At 45.0% G+C, this 12,205-nt stretch overlaps 1 protein-coding gene across 1 annotated transcript in view; it reads left to right on the top strand.

Annotated features, from left to right (window-relative positions):
- Nucleotides 1-12,205, top strand: part of MED13 (mediator complex subunit 13) — a 1,439,203-nt gene that overhangs the window by 818,575 nt on the left and 608,423 nt on the right. Inside the window, exons 17-18 of the mRNA XM_078679821.1 lie at nucleotides 3,160-3,327; nucleotides 4,023-4,246. Coding sequence (XP_078535947.1) covers nucleotides 3,160-3,327; nucleotides 4,023-4,246 — 392 coding nt within the window. The remainder of the gene's footprint in view (nucleotides 1-3,159; nucleotides 3,328-4,022; nucleotides 4,247-12,205) is intronic.

Below are 12,205 nucleotides of genomic sequence, written 5' to 3'. Positions count from 1 at the left end.
CACATTCTCTTGAACTGTCCACAAAAACATGATTGAAGTCAATATAATGTCTGTTTGGTCTTCACATGATCATTATTTTGGTCAGTTCATATCTGGTGTGATTAACCCACCCACACGTTGCTTGACATTTTATTTTCGCATATATATTTCCGACTGCAGATTCCTTACCTTAGAATACTCACCAGATACAAGAAAGTTTTAACCAGAATTGCTCCAGTGCCCATCTAGGTGGCTCTGTGCTGTTCTGCACTTGACACCATACTGCCCAGAAAGTGAATGAGCAGAACTGCATATAATCGCCAGTCCTGCCAATGATGTCCATTTCCTTCTTTACACACCTTCAATGAGGTCTGGAGCTCTGCTCTCAATTTTGTTGGCCTTCAACAACTCCTAAAACAGACTAATTCAGTGTGCTAGGAATCATGTCCCTTACTAAAACTTCTGAGTTCAGACCATGCTGTTTATGGGCGAGTTGTCATTCTGTTCTTGGCTGAACTCTGTCGAGTAGCTAGTGCACCACGCATATGTAGGGGGCCCTCAGTCTGGTTACCCTCGGCGGACGTGTCCTCTCTGCAGTCCTACCCCAATGAACCCAGTACAGGTTATGTACTGTTCCCAGTATAGATTTCCACCTCCGATCTGCGTCTATCCCTTCTTTATCCACACCAGTTCAGACGCCACCAGAGGAGAATACAATGCTGACTGATGTTTTACACCAAACCAACTTCATGATCCGACCGATGTCACACTACGAAATTACTTAAGCACATCCGGTCACTATGCAGCCTGATTTTAATTCTATGTCCCTATTACGGTGGATGTGCCATCAGTCTCTCCATTATCTGTCAGACTGTGATTCTGACCAGTGCCTTCCGTCACCCAGACATGATGGTCGGGATGACAATGCTTTATCCTACTCTTTGAGATTATAAGAGGCCACTGTACTTGATACTTCCCCTGAAACAGGGTTGAAATTGCCTTTTGGATCTCCAGTTGAAGAGAGTGCATCATTTGCAGTGGGAATTTGACGAGCTGCTGAGGTCGTGGACCTGCAACTTTTGCCTTCTAGTTATGTAAAGACCATCTAACTTACAACCTTGGCTGCCACATCTGAGCCCTTAATGACACCTTAATGACACCTTAATGGGCACCTGGTCAAAGTCCTGTTCTTGCTCACCAGTAAAAAGGCAGCTGGCCAGAAATCAGACCTGTGCCTGGTGATGCTGATTTCCTCACTAACCATCTTTCTTCATAGTCTGGTTGTTAAGGCTTTAACCAGCAATGCAAACTTGGGAAGATGATGTGGCCTTACAGCCATAGCTGCCGACTTTGGAGCTGGGGTACCTAGTTCAAGCCTCTACATCTACTCAGCATCCTGAAATTCTGGATAAATCACTTAATCTCCCCGTGCCTAACAAAAAAATGAATGCGTCCTTGGGTAACGTAACTAGTGCTCATGTAACGCACTCCAATTCCTTCGGGTTGAGCTCACGCTGTATAAATCTGAAAAAAAAACTTCAGTTTGTTCTCCAGGACTTCTTCTATAGGGGGATCTAAGAGGATTTAGGTGTTCCAAAAGCCAATGTTCTTTTGGGTTAACCTGGGATTGAGATCGATCAATACAGTTTATTGGGCTTGATATACACATGCTGTCTGGGACATGTCCAGTGACATCTTGCTGGCAACTTCGAAAGACTTGAGGGCCTCACTTGCTCAAACCATTCAAGTTCTGAAGAGGGAACCAAATACATGATTTGTGCTGCCTTAGATACTACTGATGGTCTGTAAAGTTTGGTTGGCACCATTGTAACTTTTAGCTGCCGTTCTCCTGGATATGCCCATAAATGGTTTACGCCTGTTTGAAAAAGCACATTCTGCCTTGGGAAGTTTCAAAGAAATTAGGGCCACAGCACACTCTTTGACCCCTGCCAAACAGTTTGCTCACCATATTAGAACATTTAAAGGTCACTATAGGGGGCTGGCTTATAGGAAATGTCTGTCTCCCCAGCCACTATTGCAGTCGCCAGAGTCCATTTGAGGCCAGGATCGTGGATCTGGTAGGCAGTGTGCAGACCAATAATTTAATCAATCCTCTCAGTCTCCTTCCCCTGAGGCTCCACCATGCTCCACCATGCTGCTTTAGCTTGCAGTTAGTGGTGCACAGCCATCGTGTGAGAGACAGTAACTAGCACTTTCTCACAGGGTGGTGATCCAGCATGTCCAACATTTGATTACTTGAAGCATGGCTATTCCCTATCCTTTCTTTCTGCTCTGCCACATCTTAGATTCCCCATGCCCCGAAGATTGAAGTTCAGATGAACACCTATTCAGTTGCAAGACCTGTGAGTTCCACTTGCTAAAGGCGTGAGTGAGAGGCTTCTGCATTCTGAAGTGTGCAAGGGTTGCTGCTACTGCAATTTCCTCATGTTGGTAGCCTTAAGGCCCAAGTCTGATCTTCATCTGATAAACGCCTACTTATGGAAGGACAAATTGAAAATGCTCACACTGGTCAAGATCCTGTATGCCCTTTGCCTGAAAGATTGGATAGTGTCTTTGGACCTACAGGACATGTTTTTCTTTTAAATGTCCCACCTTCCCACAGAGGTTACCTGCTGTTGAAGGTAGGCCAGTAGCATTTTCATTTTGCTGTGCTCGCCTTTGGCCCTACCAGTACTCCTTGGGTGTTAATGAAAGTATCCACAGTAGTCGTTGCCCATCTGTGGAGATCGAAGATACCAGGTTGTTTTACCTTGACAACTGGCTGTTGAAGATTGACTCACCACAGTCAGTTGTAGATCACTTCCTGATGATGGTGAACCTCTGGACATTGTTGGGGGTTCATGATCAATGAGCCAAATGCACACTGGATTCATTTGCAGACGCTTCCTTTCATTGAGCTATCCTGGATACGGTACAGTTCAGGGCCTTTCCTCTTTTGCAATGGCCCTTACGACAGGCTATGAGTCTTAAATTTCAGCCTGGGCCAGCATCAGGCAGGATGTAGCACTATCAAGCATGATATAACATTGTATAATTTGTACATAAATGTGTAACTATTTGCACTACTGACTCAAATGTTTAATGTATTAATCCAGTGTCTTTTCTTACTTGCATTTTGATTCAACCATATGCTTTTTTTTCTACTCCAATCTCTTTCAGCTGTGGATGTGAGCATGCAGTGTTCACAAGACATCCTTCGGATGCTTCTTTCCCTCCAGCCAGTTTTGCAGGATGCTATTCAGAAAAAACGAACAGTCAGATCTTGGGGTGTACAAGGCCCCCTCACGTGGCAACAGTTTCACAAAATGGCTGGCCGAGGCACTTACGGTAAACAACATTGCATTCATTTGCTCTACTCGTAAAGCTATAGTAGTTTATGTACTCAACAGTTAAATTATTTTTTAATCAACTTTTTGTTGAATCAGTTCTTCATAAGAAGCATTAAACCGCTGCAGCTCAGGCAACATGACTATTTTACAAGTGACTTTCTTTCATGTCATAGTAATTGTCTTGCTGCATAATAGTAGTTTTAGCTTCTGTTAGAACTTTTTTTTTTATTCAGATTATTTAGTACGTTATTAATAGTAACAATACTATGATGAGCACTCATCATTAAGCTGCACTAGTCTTGGCTACACTGATTTAACATAGTGAGAATGCCAGCATCCTCTTTACTGCTTAATAGGAGGAGTGTAAGTTTGAGCCAATGAGTAAATGACATGCACATAAAAGCAGTCTTTTGAGAGAAGTAATAAGTATGCTGTAACTTTCCTGGTAGTAGTCATCCTGCATCACTAGATAATCTGTGTAGTCATTCAGATAAGGACAGTACTATTACCTTAAAAGATGTGGCTACATTCACCTAGGAGAAGGTACTGCTTCATGCCTAAATCAGGTACCAAAATGACAGTTTTGCTTGTGTCCGAGGCAATGAAAATATAGCATGACTTTCCCCTCCCCCCTCACCCCCCCCCCCCGTTTGTTTTGGTTTAATGTTAAAACAATCTAATTTTGTGCTTTAGGAACTGATGAATCCCCAGAACCACTGCCAATTCCTACGTTTTTGCTGGGATATGATCATGATTTTTTGGTACTTTCACCATTTGCTTTGCCGTACTGGGAGAGGCTGATGCTGGAGCCATACGGATCTCAGCGAGACATTGCCTACGTTGTAGTTTGTCCTGAGAATGAGGCACTGCTAAATGGAGCAAAAAGCTTCTTTAGAGATCTTACAGCAGTTTATGAGGTATGCATACTTGAATTAGGATTTTTTTGTGTGTATCTGCTAAAATTGTAATTGTTTTAAAAGGGTCTGTGCAAGCAGTAAAGAATTTGATTTAAGCCCCTAGTTTAGCGTACTTACATTTCTTAAAGCAATAAATGCTCTTTAAACTAGAGAGCGCTAGCTGGGTTAACTAGTACTTATAAAGTGCTAGTGGGGGGGACTGTGAATGGTCTGCAGAACTTTTGCAAGATTTAATCGTGGGAAAACTGCATGATGATGTAGAAGGCCTCCTGCAAATGAATTTTGTGCACTTGTTTGCTCTAGTAACTTCTGATCAAGGATCACTATTTTAGATCTCACCTACAGGCAGCTACAACTGTATCACATTGATTGGCGCTTTTTTGCATCGCATTTGCTTGCTGCTTATTAGTTTGCTTTCTATCCTTTACTTGTTTGTCCCACCCTTGGTGTAAAGGCTTCTTGCCATTCTTATTGGAAAAGTTGTATCCTTCCACGGCTTACATTCAGGGAACTACTTTTTCATAGCATGTGTGAATATAGATGCACATTCTCTGCATATTCAAGCCAGCTAGTATTGGGCTTGAAAGTTTGCAAGTTTTTCTTCTACGTCTGGCAAGTCACAAGGTATAGTGACTCCTCCTTTAGATAGTAATGCGTATGGAAACCGGCTCCATTGTTTGATTGTATTTTCCGCTATCTAGTTTGGATGTGTGCCGACCGGGCTCAGTGTTAGGCACCCAATAGCGCCATCTGCCAGGCTTTTTCATCTATCCTTCTCCCGTTAATTCCAGACAATCTTCACTCAGTCACACTTCATTGGTACCGATGTTCATCCTACAATCGCTGAAACCTCGACACCTTCAGCCTGCCAGGTCCTCACACCATTTCAGCCAGACTTACTCCCACCTCTTGTCACTACCTCCTTCTCATCGACAATGCCTCGTCAGTGATGGAAAGGATGCCCTTCCAGTACTGCCCCCCAATGTAATGCATAGTCCCCCTGCACTTACTACCAGCTCTGTAATCTCTGCCTCTCCCCTGAGCATGAGACAACCCCAGCACTGCAAGGCTCCCTGGTGCTGGAGCAGACTACTACACTGAAAACACCTTCACACTCTTTGCTGAAAACCTATTGGTTGCTGAAGGTGCCATTGACTGCAAACTCTTAAAATTCTAAGCAACCTATTCTCTAGTTTCTACGGGAGAAGCTTGACGCTCGGCCAAACATGTTTTTTTATATACCTGCAGATGGAAAACATTACTACCAAGCCCACGCTGCAGAAACAGGACACTTTGCCAAAGAATCAAAAGCGGTTGTTCCAGGAGCAGATTGACCTGGAATCCAGACGTCCTCCAGGGCACAAAAGCCTAGGACAGGGCCCCATTGCTACTCTCCTCCCCCTCCTCTTCTCCGACCACCTTCGCCACCCTTGCAGCCACCACCGTATATTCCACCTCCTCTAGCCGTACCACAGAAGTCACAACACTCTTCAGATGAGGAAGGAGAGCACAACCCATTATACCCAGGCAAGCCTTATGCTCCCCATGTCCCACAACCAACGTACAACCCATGGGACGACTTTGATCTCCACGGCAACACAGACCCTGGCCTCTATCCGGCAAAACCCTCCCCACCTAATACTACCTCTTAATGCAATGTCATCCACAGAGCTGCTGCTTAAAGTAGACATCCATGTCTTCCAAGATGACAATGACTTCATGGTCGAATCAGTCTACATTACATACAGTCCAGCTCCCCCCATGCTGAAGGGAGTTCTGAAAATGCCCAAAACATTCCAGAGCCGAACAAAGCATGGGTTTTCATGCAGACTATAGAGAAGTATAAATCCTTGCTCAATGACCTGCCTTATGTCTGCAGCCATGTTCCACCTACTCTAGTGGTTCACATGGCATGCAAATGGCCAAGGTACAGTACAGTAGGAACAGCATGAACAGGAGGCTGTAGCCAAGAGCAAAACCATCTTGAATGCCACACTCTGCTACATACTTGAGGTATTAACACCAGCTTCCTGGCTAGCACGGCTCCGTGTCTCTGGCTACAAGCCAAAAGTCAGCAGCATCTGTTAAATCTGTTCTGCTAAAATCTATTTGGAACAGATGCTCGAAAAACTGAAAAAGAACATGGGTACAGTCAAGGCGATGGGGATCCTTGTTCACTGGCACTTCAGGAATCCTTTCATAGATCTCAGTACATGGGTGGTAATAAAACCACATCCCCCGAATCTCCCGCATCCAACAAAAGGCACAGCATTACCACCGACGGTACTCAGGGGGTGGTTATAGGAAGAATAAGACCAAAGGCAGACCATGGAAGGCGAGCTACAGGAGCTACCTCCAGCCAGGAGCGACTCCCTTTCACAACCCAAACCAACACCCCATGCACCCTAAAAAAAAAACCACAATACACCTGTTGACAGAAGCCTGTAGGGTGGTCTTCCCCGTTTAGAAGAGATCACTATTGACCAGTGGGCACTCACTACTGACCAGTTTTGTTTGTCAAAAATCTGTTTATTGAATTTTTAGACCAACCATAAACAGAAGGTATCAGAACGCAATCCCACGCAGGGGAGCAAATTGCCTCAGTTTATGCATATCAGTGTACAAAAAGCACAAAACAATATAAACAGTCCCTCTTCGCTGAAAATAAGCCCAATGGTAAGTACAGCTTCTAAACAACCAGAAGGTTGAGAAAGGAACGATACTCATGCACCCTTACAGAGCATAGAGGCAGTCCATAGGATTCGTGGCGCCCATTTGTAACATTTCCTTCTCCAAGGTGTGCCACTGGAGTGCTGTGGGAAAGAAAAACAAAAGGCGTAGACAAACCAAACCCAACAAACAAAACATAGTTAAAAACAACTATAAATCAATCAGTCCGAAACTGTGGTCAGTATTGGAAAAGATGGAGCGCTCTGACGGAGGAGGGGCACACTGCTGATGGAAGTCCCCGAGAGAGGAAGGTGCCCAGAGGACCCCACTTGAACTCAAAATTTTTATAATCATCCCTAAAAATATCAGCCGTACGCTCAAGGCTAAGCAGTCGCCAAAGGCGGGAGTGCCAGAGTGAGATAGCCGGAGCGTCCCTGCTCTTCCACGCTGCCGCCAAAGTGACCGTAGCCACTCCAATGCAGAGCCACATAATCATCTTGTCAGCTCTAGTCCGGTGCTCTAGGGCAGGGTCACGGAGCCCCAAAAGAACGGCTGCCATAGTTATGGCAATGGGATAACCCAGCATGTCCTTTATATGTGCCAAAATCTCCTCTCAATAAGGACGGATGGTCGGGCAGTCCCACCAGATGTGCTGGAAGTCACACAGAATTCCACATCCTCTCCAGCATCTGTCGGAAGAGGTGGGGCTGATCCGGTGGAGTTTGGAAGGATGTAAGTACTAGTCCATCATAGTTTTCATGTGTGCTTCCCTGAGTTCTGAGGAATGATTAAAGCGTGTCATATCAGACCAGAGGTGTGTCCACTCCTCTTAGGAAATGGGACGTTGTAGTAGGTCTTCCCACATGGACATGTATCTGAGACGCGGGGAGAGCACTGTTTTAAGTAAAAAATCATAAATAAATTGGATCACCCATTTCATGGTGGAAGACTTAGTAAGAAAGGCCTCAAATTTTGTTAAGGGTCGGGTGGCGGCCTCTCATATTGTAGGGGTGAGGGCCCAATGCATCAATTGGGTGTAATGGAATCGCAATTCAAAGTCTCTTTTACAGTAATTAAAGGTAAGGGGATCATAATTGTGGAACAGGTGTGTTAATGCTAAGCAACCACCATCCGCCAAGCGTCGAACGGTCCCTCGTGCTGAGCTGGTGGGAAGGCTGAAGTAAAGTGGATCGGGGTAAACTGGGACGGGAATGTGCTCCACCGATCGTCGCCCGAAACGAGTCCCATATGTTGAGTGGTGCGTGTGGGTGTACTGATATACGTGTTCTGGGGTCTGTCCCTACGAGGCCGCCACACCAAATCCCAGATGGTTCGTGGTCACGCTGCGGTCCATATGGAGCCAATGCTTCTCGGATTCCTGCTGAGACCATTCTACTAAAACCCTCAGTTGAGCTGCCTTGTAGTATAGAAAAATATCTGGAAGGCCAACCCCCCCCTTCGGCGCGTGGGCGGCGCAACAGAGAGTACGAGAAGCAAGCCTGTCCACCCTGCCAGATAAAGCGTAGTATCATAGCTTTCACCTTCTTGAAGAAGTCACGCTCCAGCTCGATGGGTAAAGCTTGGAATAAATAAAGGAGCTTGGGCAATAGTGTCATCTTCATTGTGTGAATGCGTCCTAACCATGAAAGGAATAAAGGCTTCCATGTCGTGAGTGCAGCCTGAATACTTGTGAGAATGGGCGGGAAGTTAGCAGCATATAATCCTTCTAGTCTCGGTGTAAGTTGGATCCCCAAATATTGAATGAAGGGGGCCGCCCAAGATAGCGGAGTGAGGGCTTGTAGTCGTAGGGCATCCGCGGGTGGGAGAGTGAGATTAAGAATGTAGGACTTGCCTAGATTAACTTTAAACCCAGACACCAGTTCAAAGCGCTCAAGCTCTGCTTGCAGATCCAAAAGGGACGTCTCAGGCTTGGACAAGGACAACAGAACATCATCTGCGAACAGGGATATTTTGTGGGATTCCCCTGAAAATGGGATGCCATGAATGTCTGGGTTGGACCGGACAGCTAGGGCCAAGGGTTCAATACTGAGTACAAAAAGGAGTGGGGAAAGGGGACAGCCCTGTCTCGTGCCTCTGGAGTGGAGGAAGTTAGGCGATTGTATTCCATTAACCACCAACCTGGAGCTAGGAAGGCGATAGTTGGCCCTCACCATGTTAATAAATTTGGAGGAAAAGCCAAATGCCGAGAGCGTGCTAAAAAGAAAAGCCCAATCCACTCTGTCAAAAGCCTTTTCGGCGTCCAATCCTACTAAGACTGCAGGGATTCGGAATCTATGGGCTGTCTCAATTAAGTGAATGATTCTACGAGTGTTGTTGTGAGTTTGACGCCCCTTAATAAACCCTGATTGGTCCGGATGAATGAGGATGGGCATAAGGTCGTTTAGGCGCTTGGCTAGGAGGGAAGAGTATAGCTTGGCATCGAGGTTGATTAATGCTATTGGCTTGTAGGAGGCACAACGTTGGGGATTTTTCCCGGGCTTGGGGATCACAGAAATCACTGCCTCGGACATAGTGCCGGAGGCAGATCCTTCTTCCGCCATCTTATTAAAAAGCCGCACTAAGTAAGGGGAACGGTCAGGGGCAAAAGTCTTGTAGAAAAGGGCCGTGTAGCCGTCCGAGCCCGGGGCTTTGAGATTTCAAATTTTTAATGGCCCAAGTGACGTCATCCAGGGTGATTGGTGCGGAGAGCTGGTCATTCTAAGCTGCAGATACCTGGGGCAGAGGCAGTGATTGAAGATATCTCTGTTGGGCCTCACCCTCTGAAGAATCCCTAGAGTACAGGTCCTCATAGAAGGTCGAAACAACGCAGCTTTATCCTAGTCTTTGTGTCACCTGTCCCCCGGGACCCAGAATCCCTCCGATGTACTCCCTTTCCCTTTTAGCCTTCAATTGCCTGGCAAGATGTTTACCAATTTTATTGCCGTGAGTATAGGATAAGTGGCGTAATTTAAGAAGGGTAAATTCTGCCCTTTTGTTGTAGATGGCCTGAAGTTTACCCCTAAGTGCCGTAAGGTGGCAGTGTTTTCCTGGTGGGATTGGCTTTGTGTTGGTGTTCAAGTGTGGTCAGTTCAGCCTCCAACGCCTCCCTCTTCTGCGCGCGTTGCTTATTTAGGGCAGAATTAAGGGCAAAACACTCCCCCCGTATGACCGCTTTCAATGTATCCCAAGTAGTGTAGATCAAGGTGTCATAAGGGTTGTTAGCTTTGAAAAAATCAGTGATGGCGGATCTGGGCTTGGTGCATGAATCTTTATCACGTATGAGTGACGGTGGAAAGTACCATCTGGGGGTAGTGGAGACGTTACCAGACCAGTTGAGGCAGACCGTGTATAAGCTATGATCGGAGACTGAGAGTGGGAAAATCTTAGCGGCCTGTAACACACCCTGTAGGGATTGACTAAGGAAGATGCAGTCTAATCGAGAGTATGTGCGATGGACATGTGAGTAAAACGTGTAGTCCCGTGATTGTAGGTGGAGCGCGCGCCAGGAATCCAGGAGACCCAGGTCTTGTAGCTGTTGTTGTACAACCCCGGAAAAGGAACGCATGGGAGACCTTCGCGTATGTGTACTATCTAGTTCCTTTTTTTTTTTATTAGTGTATCTGGTGCATAAAAAAGTTCACTCATTACAGTAAATAGCGTTAAAAAAATCCATAGAATTACAGTACAATACATTTGAGCATAAGCCGAAATAAGTTCCTCAGAAATACGTTAGAATGTTAAAACACAGGGATTTACAATAAAAGTATCTACAGAAATTTACAGGAATTTCATTATCAATGTCCCGTTAGATAAACATATATAAAGGAATCTTAAAATCTTGCGTCCCTCCAGTTTTTAAGAGGAGCCCAGATATTCAGACCTCGCTCCTGCATCTTCCTACCCCTTCGGGAATATAAAGCTGCCTCCATATTGTGAATCTCGAGTACCCTTGACAGCCACATCTGAAATGAGGGCGCCGTGGAGTCTTTCCAGCCGGCAGGCAATATTATTTTGAGAACCGCCACACAAATAAATACAAAAGCTTCCTCCTCCGGTTTCAGTCCCAAGCTAATATCAATACCCAGAATCACAAGGGGTGGGGATAGGGTAACTCTAGTCCCTAGCAGCCCCTCCCAGAATCTTTCAATCTCTGTACCTATATTCCTAAGTGCACTACATTGATAAAACATGTGTATCAGGTCTGCGGGACCCTGGGAACATCTTGGACACTTGTCGTCATCTTTTTCCCCCCAGTCAAACAACTTGGCTGGAGTATAATATAAATTGTATAATGTCATATATTATTGAGCCCTCAGATTGGAGGAGCGGAATAAATTGCCTGCCATCAGTAAAGCTCTATCCAAATCAATATCGGGGTCATCAATTTCAAAGCCCAATAGTTCTCCACCTTTTCCATATCATCCTGTAGCTTAGGAATAAGGGATAAATATATTGTACCAATCTTCATCCCTCCTGCCAAAATATATTCCATAATATCCTTTTTTCCTCCCGGTACAATTCGAGGTCTAATATTAGTTAAGGTCTGTAAGACCTGTAAATATTTAAAGCCCTGATTTATTGTTATTCCAAATTTCCGCTGAACTTCTAAAAAGGTCATCGGGGCTGTTCCCTTGCAGATGTGCCCTATGCTCCTAATCCACTTAGCCTCCCACGTTGCCCAAGAGCCATCACTATCTAAGTAGGGAAGCAAATTTGATTTCCACAAGGGTGTATAATAATTAAACTTAGGGATTCCTACAATTTTCTGAATCTCCTTCCATACCCTCCAGACACTATCCAGAACTTTATACCTTTTCTTATTATAGTATCTTCGTTCTGTTTTGCGTAATAGGAGCCCAAACGCTTCCTTTCCTACTAATAGTTCATAGATAGAAGGCGGGTATATATTGCCAGGTATACTATGTGTCACATCTGTAATAGTGTCCAAAAGAATCTCCATCTGACTGAACAAGCATGCTTACAAGTAAAACCGGATATTTGGGGCCCCTAATCCACCTTTTTCTTGCGTTAAACACAGGAATATAAGGGATCTTTTTATTTTCCCATAATGCCAAATACTTTTTATAAAAACTGACTCGATGGACTTAAGCACATTCTCACCTACCATAAACGGGATTGCACGAAAGAGGTATATTACTTTCGGCAACATTGCCATTTTTAGCACATTCACTCTCACAATTATGGACAGGTGAATGGAGTCTATTCTTTTTAACTCCATTGACATTGAGTCAATTAATGGGTCGAAGTTTTCTTTGATTGACTCCATGG

This window comes from Lissotriton helveticus, chromosome 3_1, assembly GCF_964261635.1.
Source record: "Lissotriton helveticus chromosome 3_1, aLisHel1.1, whole genome shotgun sequence".
NCBI lineage: Eukaryota > Metazoa > Chordata > Amphibia > Caudata > Salamandridae > Lissotriton > Lissotriton helveticus.
This window is presented reverse-complemented; position numbering and strand designations above follow the sequence as displayed.